Genomic DNA, 20,829 nt, shown 5'->3' with positions numbered 1-20,829 from the left:
GGGATACAGAAAAATAGGCAATTTTTCTTTTGAATTTGCTAAACACATGAAACACAATGAACAAACCCCAGAGATCTTTTTTCTTAGCAAAGAAGTATAAAGAGTTCAAACACAAATTTAAGACACAGAATCAAGCTGTCAGAAGGCTCTTCCTCACCCAGAGTCAATTCTTGAATCATGAAGGAAAGGAATCCAGGTTGTGGTGAATTTATGACTATGTCATGTAAGTATAAGAGAAGGAAGGCCATTTGTATACACACCTAGAGGTAAGAAATCAAAAAGAATTTTCCAAGAGTCTATGAAAGACCTCCCTAGACCTGGTCCACTGCCTCCCACTCCCAGCCCACCATGGCCCACTCATCTTACTTGATAGTTACGGTGACATCCATCATCTTGTCAGTGGTGATAGTTCCGAGGACATGGTGGCGAATGGCTGTCAATGTCAAGATACTGGGTGAAGACCTATAAATCAGAGAAGTGGAAAGAGCTCACTAGCAATACATCTAGTCATTCTCCAAGGAGCACCCAGCACCCGTCATGGCGGCCTTCCCCACCTAAAAGAATGCAGCATGGAATGGCTCTTAGTTTAAAACAAATAACTCTGGACACCACACAAGTCTTTTAAAGAGTAAGCTAATTCTACACTCTAAACCTCTACACTTCCCGTTCCCACTGTAAGTCACACACATTTGTAAAAATATACATGTGGCAGACCTGAGCTGGAGGAATTTCTATCAGCAAGGACTGGAATATGTGACCAAGATTTCACGTGAGCCTCTTTACTACGTGGCCTTCTGGCCTGAGCTTACAGAATTCTTGGGAAGGAGGCTGTCTCCTTTTCCTTGGTAACTTATCCGAAAGTCTTAAAATCTTTATGCAGACATCCACACTAATGCCTAGCATTGCCTCTTCCAGAAGAAAAAGAACAATTCCTTGGTTCTCAGAAATAAATGAGGAAGAGACAGTTACTCCCCTCCTCCCCAGCTTACGTGTCATAGGTATAGAAGGCTTGCTCAAACCGGTGGCAGGAGCGAGGGGTCACTTTGTATACACCTGTGGACAGGAAATGAAGAGTCATTTTCAGAGAATGGTGTCAGTTGCGCAAAGCAATTCCAGCATTCAAAATCCACAGGCAGCTGTCTCATTTGAAAACAAACATGTCACAGCTCTGCAGTGATAGGATCAGAAATACTGGCAGGCTTCCGTCCTGCTGCTGATGACAGTTTCTTGCCACTGAGCTCTGCTTAGCAGACCCCCAACAAGCACCAGTTCCTCTTTCCCCAAACTTCACCACTGGCAGCAGCTACCTCTGTCCAGACCAAGCCCAGTACATGTCCAAGAAAGAACAAAAGCTCATTTCTCCAGCAAATCTGGCTGGGAATCATTTTTCAACTTAAAAGATTGCATTAAAGGACCAGTGTAGTGGCTCACACCTATAACTGCGTCTATTCAAGAGGCAAAAATTGAGAGGACTGAGGTTCAAGGGCCGCCCAAGCAAAAAGTTAGTCAGACACCCATCTCAACAAGCAAGCTGAGAACAGTGGCATGCGCCTGTAATTCCAGCTATGAGGGAGGCGTAGGTGGGAGGATGGTGGTCTGAGGTTAGCCCCAGGCAGAAAGTATGAGACCCTATCTGAAAAATAACTGAAACCAAAAGGACTGGGGACTTGACATAAGTGGTAGAGTGCCTGCCTAGCAAGCATGAAGCCCTCAGTTCAAACATGAGTACCATGAAAAAAAAAAAAAAACACAAAAAGATTCTGTTCAAAGTCCAAAAGAGAACCATAACTGCCCTTCTGTAAATATTCCTGAAGAGGCAGGGAAGGCCCAGAAAATGATATAACAACTAAAGAAAACACTTTTTATACCATAAGCTTATATATGGTAGTACCCATACTGGGGGCAGTCCATCGTTTGCCAGAGGAACACAGTCACTTATGGGAAAAAGCCAAGGGTTGGGAACAGTCCGCTGCTTTCACTGCATGGAGCAGGCACAGATAAGAGAAAAGATTCAAGCTCTCTACAGATTTTGTTCTCTCATTCAACAAACACTCCTAGGTGAGGCTGAGGCACTGTGCTGGGGGTGGTCCACAGTGGGGAGGAAGCAAATGTGGCCCCTGCCTTCCTGGGCCTCCCAACCCAAAGAGAGGGTCGTCACTGACATACTGACCATGGCGCACACTAGGAACAGCTGTGACCAGGAGGGCGGGAGGAAGGCCTCAATGGCCCTGAAGGGCTGTCCATCTGGGGAAGTTGCACTGAGCCAAGAACTGAGAGGTGAGAAAGCCAGGTACAGGGTGGTGGGAGGAGCAGGGAGGGCGCTCAGCAGAGAACAGCACCTGCAGTCAGGCTGGTGAGCTTCATCCCACAACCAGGAAATCACCCGTTTTCTGTTATCACATAGACTGTCCTTCCTGTTGCCACACAGACCCTGTTGCCTACAGTGTGGCAATGTGACGCATCAACTTAATGGAATACTATGTGCCAATAAAAAGGAACAAACCACTGATACATGCCACCATGTAGATAAATATCAACAACATCGTATTAGAGAAAAGGGGCCAAAGCAGCATCACTAGTGCACAGTGACAGGAAGAAAACTAGGGTTGCCTAGGGCGAGGGACAGGAATTAACAGCCTAGGACCTCACTGGGGGTGATAAGAATGCCCTAAACCTGGACCATGGTAATGACTGTACAGCTTGGCAAGTTTACTGGAAATCATTGCTCTGGACATCTGAAATGACCTTTTCATTTTGTTGTTGTTGTTGTTTATTCTTTCAGGTGGTCGTGGGATTCAAACCCCAGACCTCCCATCCCCTAGGCCAGTGCTCTAGGACTTGAACCACCCAACAGCCTTCATTTTGCTTTTGTTTTTATCTTTGTGTGCTAGGGATTAAACCCAGGACCTCAAGCACACTACCCAGGCATTCTGCCACTGAGCAGCACCCCAGCCACAAATGGGTGAATTTCATGATATGCAAATTGTACCTCAATAAAGTTAAAAAGGACAGATAAACTGGAAGATTTTAAGCTTCAATTTCCAAAAGACTGCTATGAGGCAAGGTCACAGGCCAAGAGTGTAACGTTGCAGAAAGTGCAAGGGCCCAGTTATCTCCACCCAGCTCAGACCAAAAGACCAAGAACACCTGCCCACGCCACTCCCTCCAGAGAGAAGAAACAGAAAAACGAGGGCACTAAACACAACTGAAATTCATAGCTCAATGCAAATAGAACGGAGCTAGGAAAAACTGCCTTTAAAACCAACCTCGGTGCCCTCCCATCTTTCTAACTCACAGCACATCAATCCTTTCAGACGTACCGGGCTTGGATAGGCAGAAGCGGTTGACTCCTTTGGAGAGGTTGTAAATTCCCACGTTCCCAGGTCCATTTCCATCCTGATAAAACTCCTGAGGGACCAGAGCCAATACGGTGACTTACAGGGGATGGAGACTGTGATGGTCAATAATATTTCTGTTTCCAAGCCAGTCATCTGTTTTGCCCATTAATCAGCCATTGGGTGCCATAGGAAAATTAAAAACCTTTTAAAAATTTCCAATGAAAATGTGCTCTTTTCACTCAATCCACTAGGATTTATTGAGCACCTGCTATGTGACAGGGACCAGGCAGGGCTTGGGAGGCACTGGCCTGGTTCCTGTTCTCAGGTGGCTTACCTTTTAATTTGGGAAATCAGAAAATCAACATGCCAACAAATGAATTAGTGATTTCAGCTGGGACTGAAGTAACAGACTCAGAAGGAAGTAAGCAGGGCGTAGGAGAAAGGATGATCCCCTGGAGGTTCTTCAGCTTCCTGGTCTTAGTGCTGCCCTCTCCTGACTGGGTAACACTGGGCTGCAGCCAGAACTTGGAGAAAAAACTACCTGTCTGCATTTTGGGGGATGGGCACGCGCATGTGCAGAAGTACAATGGAGGAGTGAAACTGCACACAAAGTGGGAAGTAGACAAGGCCTTGCTGGCCATCATGGAGGTGCATGAATCTTAATCTATGGGAACCAGAAAGCTACAGGGCTTACAGGAAAGAATGTCTATCACCGATTCTCACCTGGACATTAACTAAACCAAGTTCTGTAACACAGCACCTTGCTCAGTGCTTCTGGCAGCTGAAGCAGCAGCTGCTATTCCTCTGGTGTCTCTTACAAGCCATCACTTAGTTACCTCAATTTCTCTACTGGGATCTGACAATGTCATGTGCCAGTGCTTCATGTCAAAAACTTACGTAAAACTCAAGAGCAAATTACACAGACATTCCCTTCCCTGGATCCATTTGACAGGGGCCTATCAGGCCAATACAGCCAGTGAGAGGTCAGCTCTGCCCTCCACACTGGAACAATGTCAGAGAGAAGCTCTCTCCGCTGCACTGTGTGAGGAACCAACAGCAGTGCTCTGCAAGGAAACTTTAAATGCTAAAAGACCCACGGAAGCCTCTTAACAGCCTGAGAAGTGGGGATTATGATCCCAATTTTGGAGGGGAAAACTGACGCTCAGAAACAGGGAGTGAACTTGTCCAGAGTGTGAAACCAGCGGCCCTTACCAGAGTGATGGCATGAGAAAGGGAACATCTCAGCATATAGCCTGTCTGCCGAAACTCTACCATGGACACATCATCATCCAGAACCTCCACCTCCAGGCTCTTGTTCTTCCAGCACCAGTCCTCATGCATGATGCTGGCTGCAAAGCAAACAAGAGATGCATGGGCACAGAGCGTACCACCTGCTGCACACACCAGGAAACAATGTAACGTGTTAACTAACCACAAAGTCACTCTGTGAGCCAGGTGTGGTGGTGCATACCTATAAGCCCAGCACTTAGAAGGTTGAGGCAGGAGGATCATGAGTTAAAGGTCAGCCTGGGCTACATAGCAAGACTCAAAAAGAAGTGTGTGTGTGTGTGTGTGCACATATACATATAAATCTATATATGTAAACACACATACATGTGGACCTTAACTTCATCAACAAGGAAATCCAACTGCACTCGAAAGATCAGGCCACAAAAAAGAAATCAGGGATCAGCAGACTTTTTCTGAAATGTTTTCATGGTGTTTTTGGGTTTTTTGTTTTTTCTTTTTAAGACAGTCTCACTATGCTGCCTTGGCTGGTCTGAAATTCCTGGGCGCAGGTGACCCTTGTGTCTCAGCCACCAGAGCAGCTGGGACAGCAGGTGCATGACACCACACCCAGGTCGCTTCCAGTTTTGTAGGCTACAAGCTTAGTAGGTCTCAACTCTGTCATTGTAGCTCTGAGGGACCACAGTCAATACATAAAGAAATGGTTGTGCCTATATTCTACAGGAAACTTATTAAAAAAAACAGGCAGTCAGTTCTGGATTATAGTTTGCCAGCCCCTATGTGACAGAAAATACAGTTCCCCAGAAACTGAAGCCTACTTTCTAAGCTACTCACTGCCCGCAGATCTGAGATGATCTTTGCAAAAGTAGGTCAGACAAGAGGCTTCCTGAGCAGGGCAGAGAAAGGAGGTAGGCTAGCCTCTCCTACTGACCAGGCACTGCAAGGGGCTTCACACACTTTATTTCACTCAGTACATTCTGCAGAAAGGTTGTGATGAGCCAACAGTCTCGAGGGACTGAGTAACTTGTCAGTCACACTGGGGCTGTAGAATTAGGTCTTACTCTCCCTTCTAACATTCAGAAATAAAAATGCCATGAAACAGCACACTCTCCAAAGCACACACATAGTTAATTAAGAGCTGAGATTCCACATCACTGCCAACACAACATCATGCACAGCCAAGGTCACGGGCCAGGAAGATTTCACAGAACAAAGTATGCGCTGGCACATGCTCTGAGAAAGAGCTTTGGGAAGTTCACAAACACAGGAAGCATCACATTCAGTTCTTACTTTTATATTTTCCGGGCAGCACGTTGTCAAACGTAAAAGTCATGGAGTTGACTTTGCCGGAGAGCTGGAGGCTCCGCTTCTCGCCCTGGCGGCTCAGTGACTGCAGCGTCACCAGCAGGTCACCACAGGTGTCTACAGAGGAGAGACAAAGGGCTTCACATGACTACCACCAGGCACCACGAGCACAGTGGAAGCTCAGCCTGCGCTGCTCGACACCCATGGGCTTCTGGAAGTGGTGTTGGCAAAGCCAACACACATCAGCCCAAGAAGTTTCCCGACGACTGTGTTCAGGCAGCAAGAAACAAAGGAACGGGTGGTGACGAGAGACCATCAATTACTGAGCACCCCTGTGTGAGCCAGGAGAGAAGGGAAAACCACATTTATACAGCACCCAGTGATGAAACAGTGGAACATTTATGTAGCACCAACCAGAGCCAAAGAAGAAAACAGGAATGCTGGGACAGTCAGAGAAAGCCCAGTTTATGACAGGCACAGAACCAGGCCCTTTGCCACAATATTACTGCCAATAATAGTGAACACTGATTTGACCCTCCTATGCTGTAGGGTCTGTTCTGTGGTGGTCAGTGTTGGCTACCAACTTGACTGGATTGAGAGACACTTAAGAGATTAGTGACACTCTCTCTGGGTATGTCTCTGAGGGCATTTCCAGACAGGTTTGATCTTGAGGGCTCTGACCTAATCAATGGACTAACTCCTTGATGCTTTGCAATATGGCAGCATTATGGTGAAAGATAGGAGGCAGGCAGGAGGTGAAACGTAGGAGGAGGGAGCCACTGGGGGGCGTTTCCCTGGAGACTACTGCTTGCCCTGGCCCCATCCTGTCTCTCTGTGCTTCCTGATGGTCATAATGTGATTGGTTCTACTCTGCCACACCCTTTCCACCAGGATGAACAGACATCTCTGAAACCGCGAACCAAAATAAGTCATTCCTCCCTTAAGTTGCTTTTCTTGGGTATTTTGGTCACAGCTACATGTCCCAAAGGTGAATGCACACTAACTCATTGTTATCAATTGTTCCTTATCACAGATGAGGGACTCAAAAGTACAGGGAGGTTAGGCAACTTGCCCCAGGTCACACAGCTGGGGGTCAAGCCCCTTAAGTCTGGTTCTAGAATCTATTTGTGTACCCACTGTGCTATACTTCTACTTTACAGGATAGTATTTAAGTCCCTTTAAATAATGAATAATAAAATAAAAAAATAAATAAAAATTTAAAAAAACAGGAGGGGGTGGAGTGGGTGGTAAGGGAGGGGGTGGGGGCAGGGGGGAGAAGTGAACCAAGCCTTGTATGCACATATGAATAATAAAAGAAAAATGAAAAAAAAAATCCAATACAAAAAAAAAAAATCTCCACTCAAATATGATCTGGTCACAGGACTCTTCACTAGATGGGTAGGGGATGTGCTGAGAGAACATAGACCTCAGAAGGATATACCTGGGCTGTAAGAAGAGAATTCCCCTAGGTCATTGTTAATGCAAATGAACTACTGCTTTCTGAATCTACCTTGTCTCTGATGGCTTTAACTGTTGGCTGCTTTTGTGTGGAAGGCAACTCTGAAACCAGGAGACTTAAAGATCTCATTGACTGCCAGGCTTTTGGGACATGGCTTAGGTTATATTTTAAAATATAGATTTTACTGTCAAGGCCAACAGATCAGATGGCTGCCATTGAAAAGGTAGTTTGCTATAGTTATAGGTCCCAAGAGAAGGGGCTGTGCCAGGTTATATGGGGAAGCACCCAGGTTGACCAAAGGACAGAGGGAGTGAGGGAAAATGTGGCCAAGAGCCTTTATTGCAGTTTCTGTGAGGAAGGAAGGGTAAGCAGACTTAGGACTGGGTAATTTGAATAACTTCAGTAAACTCTGGGATGTCCAGAATTTTCTAGTATCTGGCCCTGGAGTGATTAGGGGAGAAGAAGAATAGTGGCCCCATCCAGAAGAGGGTTGGAGATAAGGGCTGTTAACTGGCTGGTTTTTATATGAAATGTGCACCTACAGGTTGTTTGCTATCTCTTAAAAATAGGCTAACCCTGAGAAGTCCATCCCTCTAGGTCAGCCTGGCCCCAAATGTCAAAGCATCTAGATAATAAAAATCACCCAGAAAATAAAAAAATAAATAAAAAATAAAAATAAAAACCTCAATATTGGCAGTACTCCCAATTTATAGGGAAAAAATCTGAGGCTTTCTGTCTCATAGCTGTTAAGATAAGAGCTAAGATTAAAACCTGGGCCTGATTCCTCTTTGGGGCCAAAGCAGAAATACCCCAGAAGAATGTTTTGGTGCCTCCTGATGACAATCATTCTAGGGAAGCACACACAAGATCCAATCCTGAACTCCTCAGCAGGAGCAGCCCCTGTCTTTAATGCTTCCCACAAGGAAACACCTGCCCAGTCCCAGCTCCTTCCCCACGTCCTCAGCCACCCCACCCCCTCCCACCCCTGCTTCTTTGAAACTGCTTGTTCTTGTTTTCAGTTGACATCTTACCCAAACAAGAGACTTTCCCAGAAACAGATGCCAAAAACTGCACAAAGGCCACATCCATCACGGGCCTGTCGGTCACAGTGACAGGAAACGTCTGGGGCTTCAGCATCAGCCCTGCTCTGGTCTCAACCTCGGGCACCACCACCTGTAGGACACAGAGAGTGACGTCAGATGCCACACAGGGCTGCTCTCATTCTAGCCTATGGGGCACTAGAACATTCATCTGGGGCCAAAGCTAAGCCAATTTTGAAGGACAAAGGTTCGTTTCCAGGCTTAGTTTTCCTAATTATAACAGGAAGAGGAAGGCAGTGGCTGACCTTTGCTTGTCTGGTCACTTGCTCTATTTGGATAAAAACACATTTCCACTCAGACATAAAAATCAGCCTTCAACAGTCCCAAGGCTGTGCACAAACCTATCTGGCATAATTCCTGGAGGCACACTGTGCTGACATCAACGACCTGTGTGCCAGATGGAATCCATACTACCCCAGATTGTCCCTGACTTTAGGTCACTTGTAACATAAGCTATGAGCCTGGCAATGATGTATGAATGACTCTTTGGTGGAATGAAGATGTTTTCCTCTTCTTTGAGGTGGGGACAGTGGCCATCTCTTTTATCCCTCGTAAAGATGGAATTGCAGACTTGCCCTTCCTTGTTAAAGTCCTTCACCAAACTTCCACTGTGGCATAGAGTCCAGTAAGGTGCTGTCCTCCCTCAATCCCCATGGGCAAGATCACCACATTGGAAGGCACAGTGGCCAACCTCTGGTTGACTGGTCATTTGCTCACTTTGGCTGGTCTGTGCTCAAACCTGCGTCCTTGTGGTGAGACCACAGGAGAGGGGCTGCATGCCTGGATGAACAAATCCTATGGGGCCTGCCTCACTGTCCTCAGAACAGGGCAAAGCAGGAAGTGGGGGCCCCAGTCTGGCTCCCAGAAGCCATGCATCATGGAAGTTCTTGCACAACCTTGAATGGGGAGCTTGCCTGGTTGCTCCTCTTGGACTCACAGATATTCTAGAAAAGTGGAGCAATGGGTAGCCTGTTCCTGACTCCCAACAAACATCACGATGGGAAAGGAGAGGCCTAGCGCCTAGTGCATCATGCTTGAGCTGGACGCCTGTCAGCTCCACTTCAACACACAGGAATGGGAAAGCTTAAAACTAAGAGGCGGGAATTGAAATGCTCCTTCTAAGAACATTTTAGCTCCTGGCCCTCTGACAATTACTGCTTTTCTCCAATACTTTAAGTAAGGCAAAGCACATCGCACCTGGACTTTGTAGGCCCCTGGTTTTGCTTTAAAGCAAAATGATCCATGAGCATCCGTCTCCACGGTGACCAGAGACTTGTCCTTGTCCTGAGACAACAGGACCACTTTGTATTTAGTCATCTGCTTGACGGTGTCAGGAATGCGCGTAATTGATATCTGACCGCAGACGCTGAACCTGGAACAAGAAGACCACTCGCTCCAGCAGGAGAGCTGGATTACAGCCCAGAGGCGCTCAGCACCCCAGACACATCCCTCTTCCAGCCCTCGTGCCTGACACGACTTCATTCTGGTGACAGAGACAGATTACAGCACCAGTGGTTTCTGCTTTAAAGAGCCACCTTCAGAAGGAAGAGTAGACCTCTTTCTGCAGAACAAGAGCCGTGTGTATGCTCTGGGTGACCCCCACTGCAGTCACCTACTGCAGAAGCGATTTTCAGAAAATCCACAGATAACGCAAATGTTTCAGGTAATGGGGTAGTGGACAGTGGAACAGGCTCAGACTGAAAATAATTCATTAGCCCTAAAAAAGTAAGAGCCATAAACTGCCTAAGAAACTAGGCCATTAGCTCACACCTATAATCCTAGCTACTTGAGAGGCTAAGATTGGGAGGATCCCCAAAGTCAGCCTAGGCAAATGGTTGACAAGACCCCATCTCCAAAGTAACCAGAACAAAATGGGCTAGAGGTATGGCTCAAGCAGTACAGTGCCTGCTTTACAAAGCTTGAAGCCCTGAGTTCAAACCCTAGTCCCAACAAAAAAAGAAAATGTGCCATTAGCTAGGCTATAAGACAAGACAGAGTTACCAAAGACATCTTCCTCACTTATGATTGAGCCCAATGCATGGGTGAAGGCAAACTGAGAGATATGTACGAATAACAATTAAAATTTAAAATTACACTTCTTAGGAGTTGGGAGCCAAAACAGAAACTCATAATTACAAAGCCCTATTAAGAATAAGGAAAGACTTTGGCTGGAGGCATAGCTCAAGTAGCAGAATGCCTGTCTAGCAAGCATGAGTTCCTGAGTTCAAACCCCAATACTGTCAAAAAAGAGCCAGGTGGTTCACATCTATAATCCCAGCACTCAGAAGGCCAAGGACAGAGGATTGAAAGTTTAAGGCCAGCCTTAAACTACATAGCTACATAGTGAGATTCTAGCTCTTAAAAAAAAGAAAGAAAAGAAGTGAAGACTCAGATTCAAGTTTCAGATGAACAGTGTGTAAGAAACACAGGAGAGGCACATCTGCTCACCATAAAGACCAAGGAAGACTGTCACCCTCAGAGTGATGGTCTTCATTTTCATTTCTCAGTAACTTAACGAGGACATGGTAAGGTGTAATAACACATCCCAGCTGCAGGCCACACTTGTCTCTTCAGCTCACTAAGGGTTGTTTTCTCGTGTTAAACAATCATTTTAGATAAAGTCAGGTGTTCCTTCTGGCAGAGACAAGAAAGAATGCCGGATGCGCAACGCTGGAATAACTGCGCAGCCCACAGTGAGAAGCAGTGGAAAGAACGACATGAGGAAAGCTGGGCAGTGAATTCTAGGCATGTGCAAACGCATTTGTTTGGAGCTCGCTGTCTACTGCATGGTCAACAAACAACAACCTCAGGCCAATGCCAGTTCACCACCTGTTTCTGCATGGACTACAAGCCAAGAACAGTTTTTATACTCTTAGAGATTAAAAGAGGAAAAACAAAATCCAAAGAATACTATCTCATGATGTTCACAGTGAAATTTTAGTGTTCTGGTGGCTTCTGCCATAGAGACCACATGGTCCATGAAACTTAAAAGGCTTGCTAAGCCCTATCAGGATGGATAGAGCTCTGCTTCTCTGCTTCTCACATTCACGCACCCTGCTCTGCACTCTCAGAACAAAAGGGTAGGAAGGGAACTTTGATGAAATTATTCTTAAGGACCTTTTAGTTTGTGTGTGTGTGTGTGGCACTGGAGTGTGAACTCAGGGCCTTGCCCCTGCTAGGCAGGCGCTCCACCACTTGAGCACGCCTCCAGCCCTTTAGCTTTAGGTTGCTATTCAGATAGGGTTTTTCACTAACTTTGCCCAGACAGCTTTGAATTTCAATCCTCCTCCTCCACTTCCCAAGTAGTTGAGATTAAATGCTACCACATCCAATAGGAAATATTTTTTAAAAAAAGAAAATAAGAACAAGTAAGAAATATCAATGTATTTAAAAGGCAATATACTAGGGGTTAGCCCCTGCTCCTCCAAAACATAGCTCAACAATTGTCATTCTTCTTTCTTTGGTCCAAATACTCCACTTCAAAGAAGAAAATATACAAATAAACGTCCCTCCATCTCTGCCTCTGCCCTGTTGTTCAAATGAGAGGCCTTAGCCCTCACAGTATAGGCCTATTAACTCTGCCTCTACCTATCATTTCCATCTGCTTCTGGCTCCCTCTCTGGCCAGCACCTTGGTCTCAGCCACCACTGTATCTCCTCCAGACAACTGCCACAGCCCCTATCTGCACCCTACTTGCACACTGGCTTCCCCCCCAACACCTTCTCCACCCAGAAAGAAAAAAAAAAAAGGAGATCTTTTTAAACTTCCATGATCTTTGTTGTCACCCCCTTATTGACAACTCTTAATGGTTTCCCAAGGCATAGCGGCAGGGAGAAGACATCCCTACAGCCCATCTATAGTCAGCAGGCTCTCTGACCTTGCCACCTGCCTCCAACCTCACTACCTGGCTGGCTCAGTCCCTCCCCCTAACCTCCGGGCCTCTCAGAGGCATGCTGCCCCCTACTCAGGATGTCCTCCACTTTCTGACCTCGATTTTCCTAGGGTCTTGACAACTCAGTGGCCTTCCAGAGCCCCAACCTATCTGAGCTCTTGTCAGAGCATTCTGCTCTCTTCCTGCCCAGTAGTCACCACAATTTGAAATCAAAATGTTTTAGAATTAGTCTGTCTCCCAGGGAAGACAAAAGCCCCATCTTTAAAACAGTGGCTTGTTCCTTTCACAGACCCAGCATTTAGCACAATGCCTTGCCCAGGGTAGCTGCTCAAGCTCATTTATGGGACTGGGGTGTGGCTTGTGCGGAGTGCTTGCCTAGCACATGCTCCCCAGCACTGGAGAAAGTGTAAAACAGAGGGCAGGGTGGACGGAGGGAGCACTTAAATCCAAGAACTGTTTTCTAAGGGTTATTTGCTCCCTCTTCTTCCCATTCACCTCTGACCTTGACCCCCACCTGTCTACAGAAAATGGTTACCATGAGTCCTTGGTGACCAAGCCAGTGGACTGCACTTTCCTGGGCTCATCCCCTAGCCCTGTTGTCAGGTACAACCTTGTACCTCACTTTCTTAGCTCCTATGACACCCCCCCTTCCACCCTCGATCCTCTGTAGACCACTCCTCCAATGCCATTCCAGCACTGGTCTACTGTACTAATTCTGCTGCTTGACCCACCCCAGATTCTGGGTCTTTGGGACTTTGAATCTATCTAAGCATGTACTGAAAAGCTCCACCTAGTGGTCCTACAGACCCATGTGGCCAAAACCAAACCCCCATCCCAGACTATTCCCAGCCAGTGGCACCCATAGTCATCCCACCTCTCCAGCTAGGAGCCCCTAAATATCTTTTCAACTTGTATCTTCCCTTATCAGCTGTTTGCAGGCCTCCCACAGTCACTCTAGCCCCTGCAAAGCCAGCCTCCTCCATCTTCCAAAAGGCCTCCTGCTACAGTTGAGGTCTGGCTTGAGTGTTAATCCCCACCAGCAGGTATTAAAGGTGGAAGCTTCATCTGGCAGGGGCGTTAAGAGATCAGGATGTTAGAGGGGATGAGGACTAGTAAAGTCATCAGGGAGGCGCCCCTGTGATGGAATTCTACCAGCTCTTTAAGAGGGAGACCAGAAGAGACAGTGATGCCCTGCACTATCTCAGGACAGTGCCAGCAAGATGGTCATCACCAGCTGTAGCTGCTCCAGAACTGTGAGCCAAAATAAACCTCCCTTCTGTGTAAGACCCCCTTACACAGAAGGACTGACTTACTTTCTAAAAATGAAAGCCAAGCCATGCTGCCTCGGAGCCCCTGGGCCCCTGGAGGAGAAAGCCCCTATCATTCAGTGGGGCGTGGGGAAGCCTGAATCGGCCCCTGTAGCTTCCCAGTTTCACCACTTTCCTCCACCTGTCTGGCACTTTATGCTCCGGCAATGCCAGGTTCTTCACTCCCACACCCACACCTGCTGCTTTAGACCTGCATGCCTCTATTCAGGCTGCCCTTCCTGATCAGACCCTGCACCTCTGTTTCTAAGACATGGGCACTGAACCCCTACGGCTGTCAAAAAAAAGATGGTGGCATCCTCATCCTTCAGGTTCCATGCGGGGAGAGGAAGATCCAAAATCCTACTTCAAGGCCCGGGTCCTTTGCACTATACCATCTTCCTTCAGATGATACAATGACAGATTCTGCACAAGTTGTCCCCTCCCATACTTATAATCAGTAATCACAAAGTGGAAGAATTACATCAATGACCTGAAGAGTCTTTCATCTTCCAAAATCCTCAAGGTTTAGGCCAAGAAAGGTCTCACAGACATGAAGATACACAAGAGATCTTTTTCTAACTTAACAAGCCTTTTTTGACTTTGAAGCAAGAGACTTTTTTTTTAAAGTGTCCAACACGTAAGTAACTTCAGTTTGCAAGATTAATCTTTCTTTTTAAAAAGCCAGCCTGAATTTCTCCAGGTGTTGAAAATGGATGTGGATCCTTGGTGGAGAGAGTCAGGCAGAAGGTAATTTTCTTCTCACCAGCTGCCAATGTGAGTGCTGGCACTTCGGAGCACACACACAACACACCTACCCTGTGGCAATGATGTCAGCCAGCTGTGGGGTGTTAGGTGCGATTTTGATGGTGACTGTTTCAAAGTAGAGATGCTCTTTCTGAGCATGGATGGTATATGTCCCTGTTGCTATGTTCTCTAGGCGGAAAGAGCCGTCAGCTTTGGTTTTGACTGTGAAACAAAAACACATGAACAAAAAGATGAGTCAAAACCCACTGCACAGCCCAACATGTACACAAAAATACGTGAGACAAAAAGCCAGCCTATTTTCATAACGTCATTGACATTTGGTTCCTTCCACTTCTCTCTATGGTCTCAACTTAGCCCTTCAAGCAGGCCAGGAGCCACCATGACTGCCCACCTTTGATCTGATTGTTCAGAGTGACCACGGCCTCCGGGACACCTTCTCCTTCAGGTCCATTCAAGACCCTCCCAGTGACAGAGAATCCCATGACGTGGAACACGGGCTAGAAATGAAGATGGGGAAGAGGTGCTCAGGTGCCTGAGCCACCAAGACCACCTCCTGCCCTGCACACCATCGCTTCCCAATCCGCCCAGGCCTGCCACCTTCTCCCAGCCCACATGCTAGCCAGGATCCCTCTCACTTCCCCATGTCTGTCTTCTCTGTCACCTTCCCAACACATGGATGGCTGTCAAAGTTGAATAAAAAAGACCTGCAGACTCACTTCCCAATTCCAGGCCACTGCCTCCAGCTTGTGAAAGCTTCCCCAGCCTCACCCTCTTCTGCTCCTCCGGCTCCAGACACCACATGCTTTGGTGAATCCCACCTCCCTCGGTCTCCCAAGTGCAAACCACATCAACACCTTGGACCCTTGCCCTGGCCCTCCAATATCAGCCTATCCAGTGCTTCCCCTAAACAAAGTCAAGTGTCCTCACCTGACTTTCCCCCAAGCCAGAACCCAGGCCCTGTCTGGGCTCCACCAGCCCACCCCAGGGCAGTGCTCACCACAGTCCTACACTTTGTCTGACTGGTCTGTGTCCTGCTCACTGAGCAGGCCTGAGCTCTCCTTGCAGGCACTGAGACCCCATCCCTCTGACTGTTGGTCCCTGAAGTTCATCCCTGCTTACCATTATTTTCATCAGACTCACCAGCTCTGAAATGCCCTGGCTTGAGTTCCTATAGTGTCTCTCTCCCACTAGAATGTAAGCTCCACGCAAAGGAGGACCTTTTCTGCCTTAGCTACCTGGTACCCAGTAGGCATTCAAATGCACTGAGTCCTGAGTGAGCAAGTGCATGCATCTGAAAGAGAGCCTCATAAAGTAAAATGGCTTCCTTTTTATCAGACGCTCTTTCTTGATCCTCTCCATTTGTCCTTTGTCCCCCGGTGCTAGACAGTGCTCTGCCACTGAGCTACTCCCCAAGCCATCTGCCCACTTATTAATTCATATACATACCCAATTAAGCTTTTTACCAAGCACTTACTACACACCAGGCATAAAGACATGTCTGCGAACAGTAAAGGTCAACACACTGATGGTCCTGACTCCATGGAACTTCCAGGCCATTGCTTCTTATTCATTGCTGCTTATGAACTTGAATGTGGCCATGATCTGGCCTGTCTTTCCCTCACCCTGCGCCTTCCCTGCAAAGCCCTTGGAGGCAGGTGAAGACTTCATCTTCTCCCCTCCCGTTCCCCTGCAGCACACGGAATAGGCAAGGGCTTTCCTGAATCTTAAAGCGCACAGCCAGCTCCCCAACAGACCTGTGACCTCAGCACGCGCAGCACGCTTACGTTATTTTCACAGTGCTCTCAAAGACCACATCCAAAGAAAACTACTGCAACACAGTTTTCCTAACTCTAACACCATAGTCCATTTGGGAAGGGCTGATACTTTCTTTGGGGATCTGTTTTAGCTAACAAATTTTCTACAGTAACTACTTTCTATTTCTGTAACTAGAGACAACATAAGTATGATGAAAAATACATTTACTCTCTCTTTGGGGGGCTAGGGAGCTTATCAGGCCAACTACTACATGTCCCATTCCTGTCACCGTGGTCCAAGCTGTGCCGGCTCTCACATGCTTTACTGGCTTAGCCTCCTCGCAGGTCCCCAGCTGCCACCCTGGCCCCTTGCAAACTTTCCTCAGCATAGCAGCCAGAGGAATACACCTCTCCTCTGCTTAGAACTTTCTCGTGGTACCAATTCTCACCATAGTAAGGAGCCTACCAGTCCATGCACAAGCCACACCATCACCTCATTGACCCTGTCTCCTCATTCTCTCCACTCCAGCCAGCCTGGCCTTCAACTCTCCAGGCACACTCCTGCTTCAGGACCTTTGCACTTGCCATTCCCTGTCTGTGATACTCTTCACTCTTTCTTCCCCTTCAGATTGTTGCTCAGGTGTCACCTTTATAATGACACAAGACTCAGTCCCTGCCTCCACCTGAACTGCACAACCTTCTTTCTTGCTTTATTTTTCCAGAGGACACTTATCATCTTCTAGTACACTTTTTTATCTACACATGTACTAACTCCATCATTAGAACAGGAGTTCCATAAGGACAGGAACAATTGCTTCTTTTGGTCACTGCTGTATCCCCAGCCCTGGAATGCATTCAAAATGTATACCACTGGCACTCAATAATTAATAAATCTCATTGGATGAAGTAGCTCCAACAAGAAACTCAGTTTTCTAAGTTGAAGACATTAGGCAAGAGAGACAAGGCATCAGGCTAAGGGAGAATGCAGTGAGAATCCATTTTTTCCAATGGCCGTTTTGGATGAAATACAGCTGGGTTTTTTTGTTGTTATTGTTTAAAACATATTTGCAACACTTGTGCCCAGCAGTGGGAACTCAACATCTGCTCTCCAGAACACAGGGTGACTCACCTCAATCCTCAGGCTGTCATGTTCCACAGTGAAGTCAAGTCTGGAAGGCGCCACGTCGAAGGTGATCCTCTCACCTCTGTAGAACGGAACCTGGAAGGAAGAGTATGCTGGTTACAGAGAACCAATAACACAATTCCACCATCAATGTTTGCCATCCATCTAGCAGCCATAAATGATGGTGGGGCAGGGGGCAAGACAAGCCATGAGAAACACAAAGGCCATGACCAATTTTTAACATAGGAAGCCCTGCACTTTCTGCAGTGTGGGCAACACAGGCTGAGCCTTGCTGTCCAAGATGCTTGGGAGCAGAAGTGATCTGCACTGCAGAATGTTGGAATATGTATGTATATATATATATACATATGGGGGTGGGGCCCAGACCTAAACAGGAAACCCACCTGTGTGTCACATACACCTTACAAACACCACCTGGGCTGATGGTAATCTTATATTACATTTTTAATCATTTTGTACATGAAATAAAGCTTCATGGCCTGGGGTTTTCCATGGTGGCATTGGGGTGGTCCTCAGGGAGCTTCAGATTTTAGAGCATTGCAGATTTTAGAACCTCAGCTTAGAGATGATAAACCTGTGTCTGCTAAACAGTATTCAGGGAAGAGCAGACCAAGCATCTAGTCCTTTAACACCTGTATTGGATTGGATCTGAAATGTCTCCCAAAGCCTAAGAGCTAAAGGCCTGGTAACCAGCCTATCGTGCTGCGGGGGTCTGTAGGAGGTGGGGCCTAGTGAAAGGAAGTTAGGTGACTGGGGACTGTGCCCTTGAAGGGAATGTCAGGACCCTGGGCCTCTCCTCTTGCCCTGTGTGTGCTTGCCCAGCACCATGAGGTAGACAGGTTTCCTCTGTCGCACGTTCTCGCCATGACGTTCTGCCTCACCACAGGCCCAAAAGCAATGGGGTCAACTAGCCATGGAGTAAAGCAATGAGCCAAAATAAACCTTTCTGGGTCGATGTCTCTCTGAAATCACAGTGAGGGAAAGCTGACTGACATAGCACCCAAATGGCACTGCTCTGAAAACAAACAGAGCGGGAGTCAGCTTCACTTACCACCGTGTAGGCCCCGCTCGGCAGGGAGTGGAAGGAGAAGAATCCGTCCTCTTCGGAAACTGCATAGCACAGATACACCAGGCTCTCATCTTGGGGCTGGAACCCTGGTACTGGCGACACATTGCAGCCCAGGACATCCTATGCCAGGGTGGAGGGAAACAGACTTCCTTTTTCACTCACATGTTCCAATTACCACCAAATGGCCACACCAGAGGGCAGGTCAGTTCTACAAGTTTTATTTCAATACATGTATTTCTGAACTCTCTGGCACACTTACTCATAGGAAAAGACCAAAACTCTTTACTCTCAGGCTAAAAAGTTAACATTGGCCCAGTTTTCTTAGGAAAAATGATAAGACTGTCCTTCCTGACAATAGGTCACCATCTTCCAGGTAAGGCAATAGTGACTCAGGAAGGCAGAGTGACTGGCCCAAGGTCTGGCAACTGGTAAGAGGCATTTGTTTGAACCTGAGTTCATTTGATGTCAAAACATGTGCGCTGGCTGGCACAGTTGTTCATACCCATAATCCCAGTTACTTGGGTAAAAAGCATGAGATTCTCACTATCTGAAAAATAACTAAAGCAAAAAGGGCTGGAGGCATAGCTCAAATTCGAACCCTGAGTTCAAACTCCAGTACCACCACCACCACTACCACCAAAAAAAAAAAAAAAAAAAGCCTGCATACTTTCCAAACTCTGTGCCTGCCCATGTAGACATTCAGCTTCTTGTGGTCAACAGAGACACACACACACTTTCCACAGCACCCACCCAACCTGGCTCGCTCCTTACTCTCCTGTGCTCACCTCTTTGGTCACTAAAGAAGAAAAGAGAAGAAACTTCACTCCTTTCATGGGTTCCCCATCACTCCGCACAGAGCCAGACACGTTGTAGCCAGCAACTATGAGGGGACCAGCAGCATTGGCATTGGAGTTGGTTACACGCACCGTGGTGCTCGCCTACAAAAGAAAAAGGAAAAGGGGTCATTATCCCAACTTCTAAGAGCAGGTTTCTCTTTTTTTTTTTTTTTCCCTTTTTTCCCAAGTAAAAATAAATACTTTGTTATTTTAATTTTTTTAGAAATCAAAATTTATGTGATATTTCAAATATTTATAAACCCTTTAGATATTTTTTAAAAGAATATTAATATCTCAACTTTTGATTAAAATTTCACATACAAAGAAACATACACAAGTTATAAATGCTAAAAGAATAAATTCGAATCCTAAAAAGAGTGATTCCATTAGCATTTCGTTGTTAGTTACTTCATACATTTATTTGACACATAAAACCATAGGAAGCCTTTTCCTTTCTTTCTTAAAAGTAAAGAGTTTTCACTGGTTACAATAGAATTAAAATAATTTATGTAGGAGAAGAACAAATCTAAATACTTTTATTTTGAGAAAAAAAAATAAAACCAGAATATTCATTTCTCATTTCTATCCATTCAAGTCACAGTCCCCACTATTTTGACAAGACTCTACAGAAGAAGAAATATCTTCTTATAAGAATTATGAATCAGGCACTGTGGCTCACACCTATAATCTTAGCTACTTGGGAGGCTGAGATCAGGTGGATCTTGGTTCAAAGCCAGCCCAGGAAAATAGTTCTTGAGACCCCCATCTCCAAAACAACTAGAACAAAATGGACTGGAGGTGTGGCTCAAGCAGCAGACTGCCTGCTTTGCAAGTGTGAAACCCTGAGTTCAAACCCCAGTCCCACCAAAAAAAAACAAAACAAAGAAAATATAAAGAATACTTTTATATGCTCTCACCAGGTAAAGAAACATAAGAGCAGAAGATTGGTATGGTAGTACACACCTACAATCCCAGCACTTGGGAAGCTGAGATAAGGAACATCACAAGTTCCAAGCCCACCTGGGCTACATAGCAAGCCTGAGGCCAGCCTGGACTACACAGTGAGACACTGTCTCAAAAACAAACTAACAAACAAGGGCTGGTGAAGTGGCTCAAGTGGTAGAATGCCTACCTAGCAAGCACAAGGTCCTGAGTTCAAACCCCAGTACCACCAAAAAAATCCCAACCAAAAACAAACAAGACCGAGGAGTCCCCCATCTCCCTTTCTCCTTTCATAGCTATCAGCATCACCATGAACGTGGCTTTCTCACTTGTGTACATAAGGCTGTATCCACAAGTGTATCATCATGAGCGCTGGCAATCCTGTCTCCTCCCCTCTACATTTGTAGTCACACTGCTCCGCATAGATCTGGCTCACTCGGCAAGGCTGGCATACAGGATTCCCACTGTGCTCTTAATGGGCATTTAGGTTATTTACAAGTTTACTACTACAAACAAAACTGCAATAAACACTCCTACACATCTCCTTCAGCACATACAACCGTCTCTAGACTGCGTGGTGAGTTTATAGATTTCTGTTGCAGACTGAAAAGGAACAACAGATATGTCTCATTGCGTGTCTCTGGTGTTGACTTAGCTCAAAATAGGGACA

At 46.4% G+C, this 20,829-nt stretch overlaps 1 protein-coding gene across 1 annotated transcript in view; it reads right to left on the bottom strand.

Moving 5' to 3' along the window:
• LOC109697740 (BOS complex subunit NOMO1) overlaps positions 1–20,829 on the bottom strand; it is a 53,413-nt gene that overhangs the window by 19,536 nt on the left and 13,048 nt on the right. Inside the window, exons 7-18 of the mRNA XM_020181576.2 lie at positions 19,167–19,319; positions 18,364–18,501; positions 17,298–17,387; positions 14,806–14,911; positions 14,465–14,615; positions 9,648–9,822; positions 8,382–8,523; positions 5,877–6,008; positions 4,551–4,687; positions 3,321–3,408; positions 990–1,053; positions 367–462 (exon numbers count right to left, since the gene is read on the bottom strand). Coding sequence (XP_020037165.2) covers positions 367–462; positions 990–1,053; positions 3,321–3,408; positions 4,551–4,687; positions 5,877–6,008; positions 8,382–8,523; positions 9,648–9,822; positions 14,465–14,615; positions 14,806–14,911; positions 17,298–17,387; positions 18,364–18,501; positions 19,167–19,319 — 1,472 coding nt within the window. The remainder of the gene's footprint in view (positions 1–366; positions 463–989; positions 1,054–3,320; positions 3,409–4,550; positions 4,688–5,876; positions 6,009–8,381; positions 8,524–9,647; positions 9,823–14,464; positions 14,616–14,805; positions 14,912–17,297; positions 17,388–18,363; positions 18,502–19,166; positions 19,320–20,829) is intronic.

This window comes from Castor canadensis, chromosome 17, assembly GCF_047511655.1.
Source record: "Castor canadensis chromosome 17, mCasCan1.hap1v2, whole genome shotgun sequence".
Classification (NCBI taxonomy): domain Eukaryota; kingdom Metazoa; phylum Chordata; class Mammalia; order Rodentia; family Castoridae; genus Castor; species Castor canadensis.
This window is presented reverse-complemented; position numbering and strand designations above follow the sequence as displayed.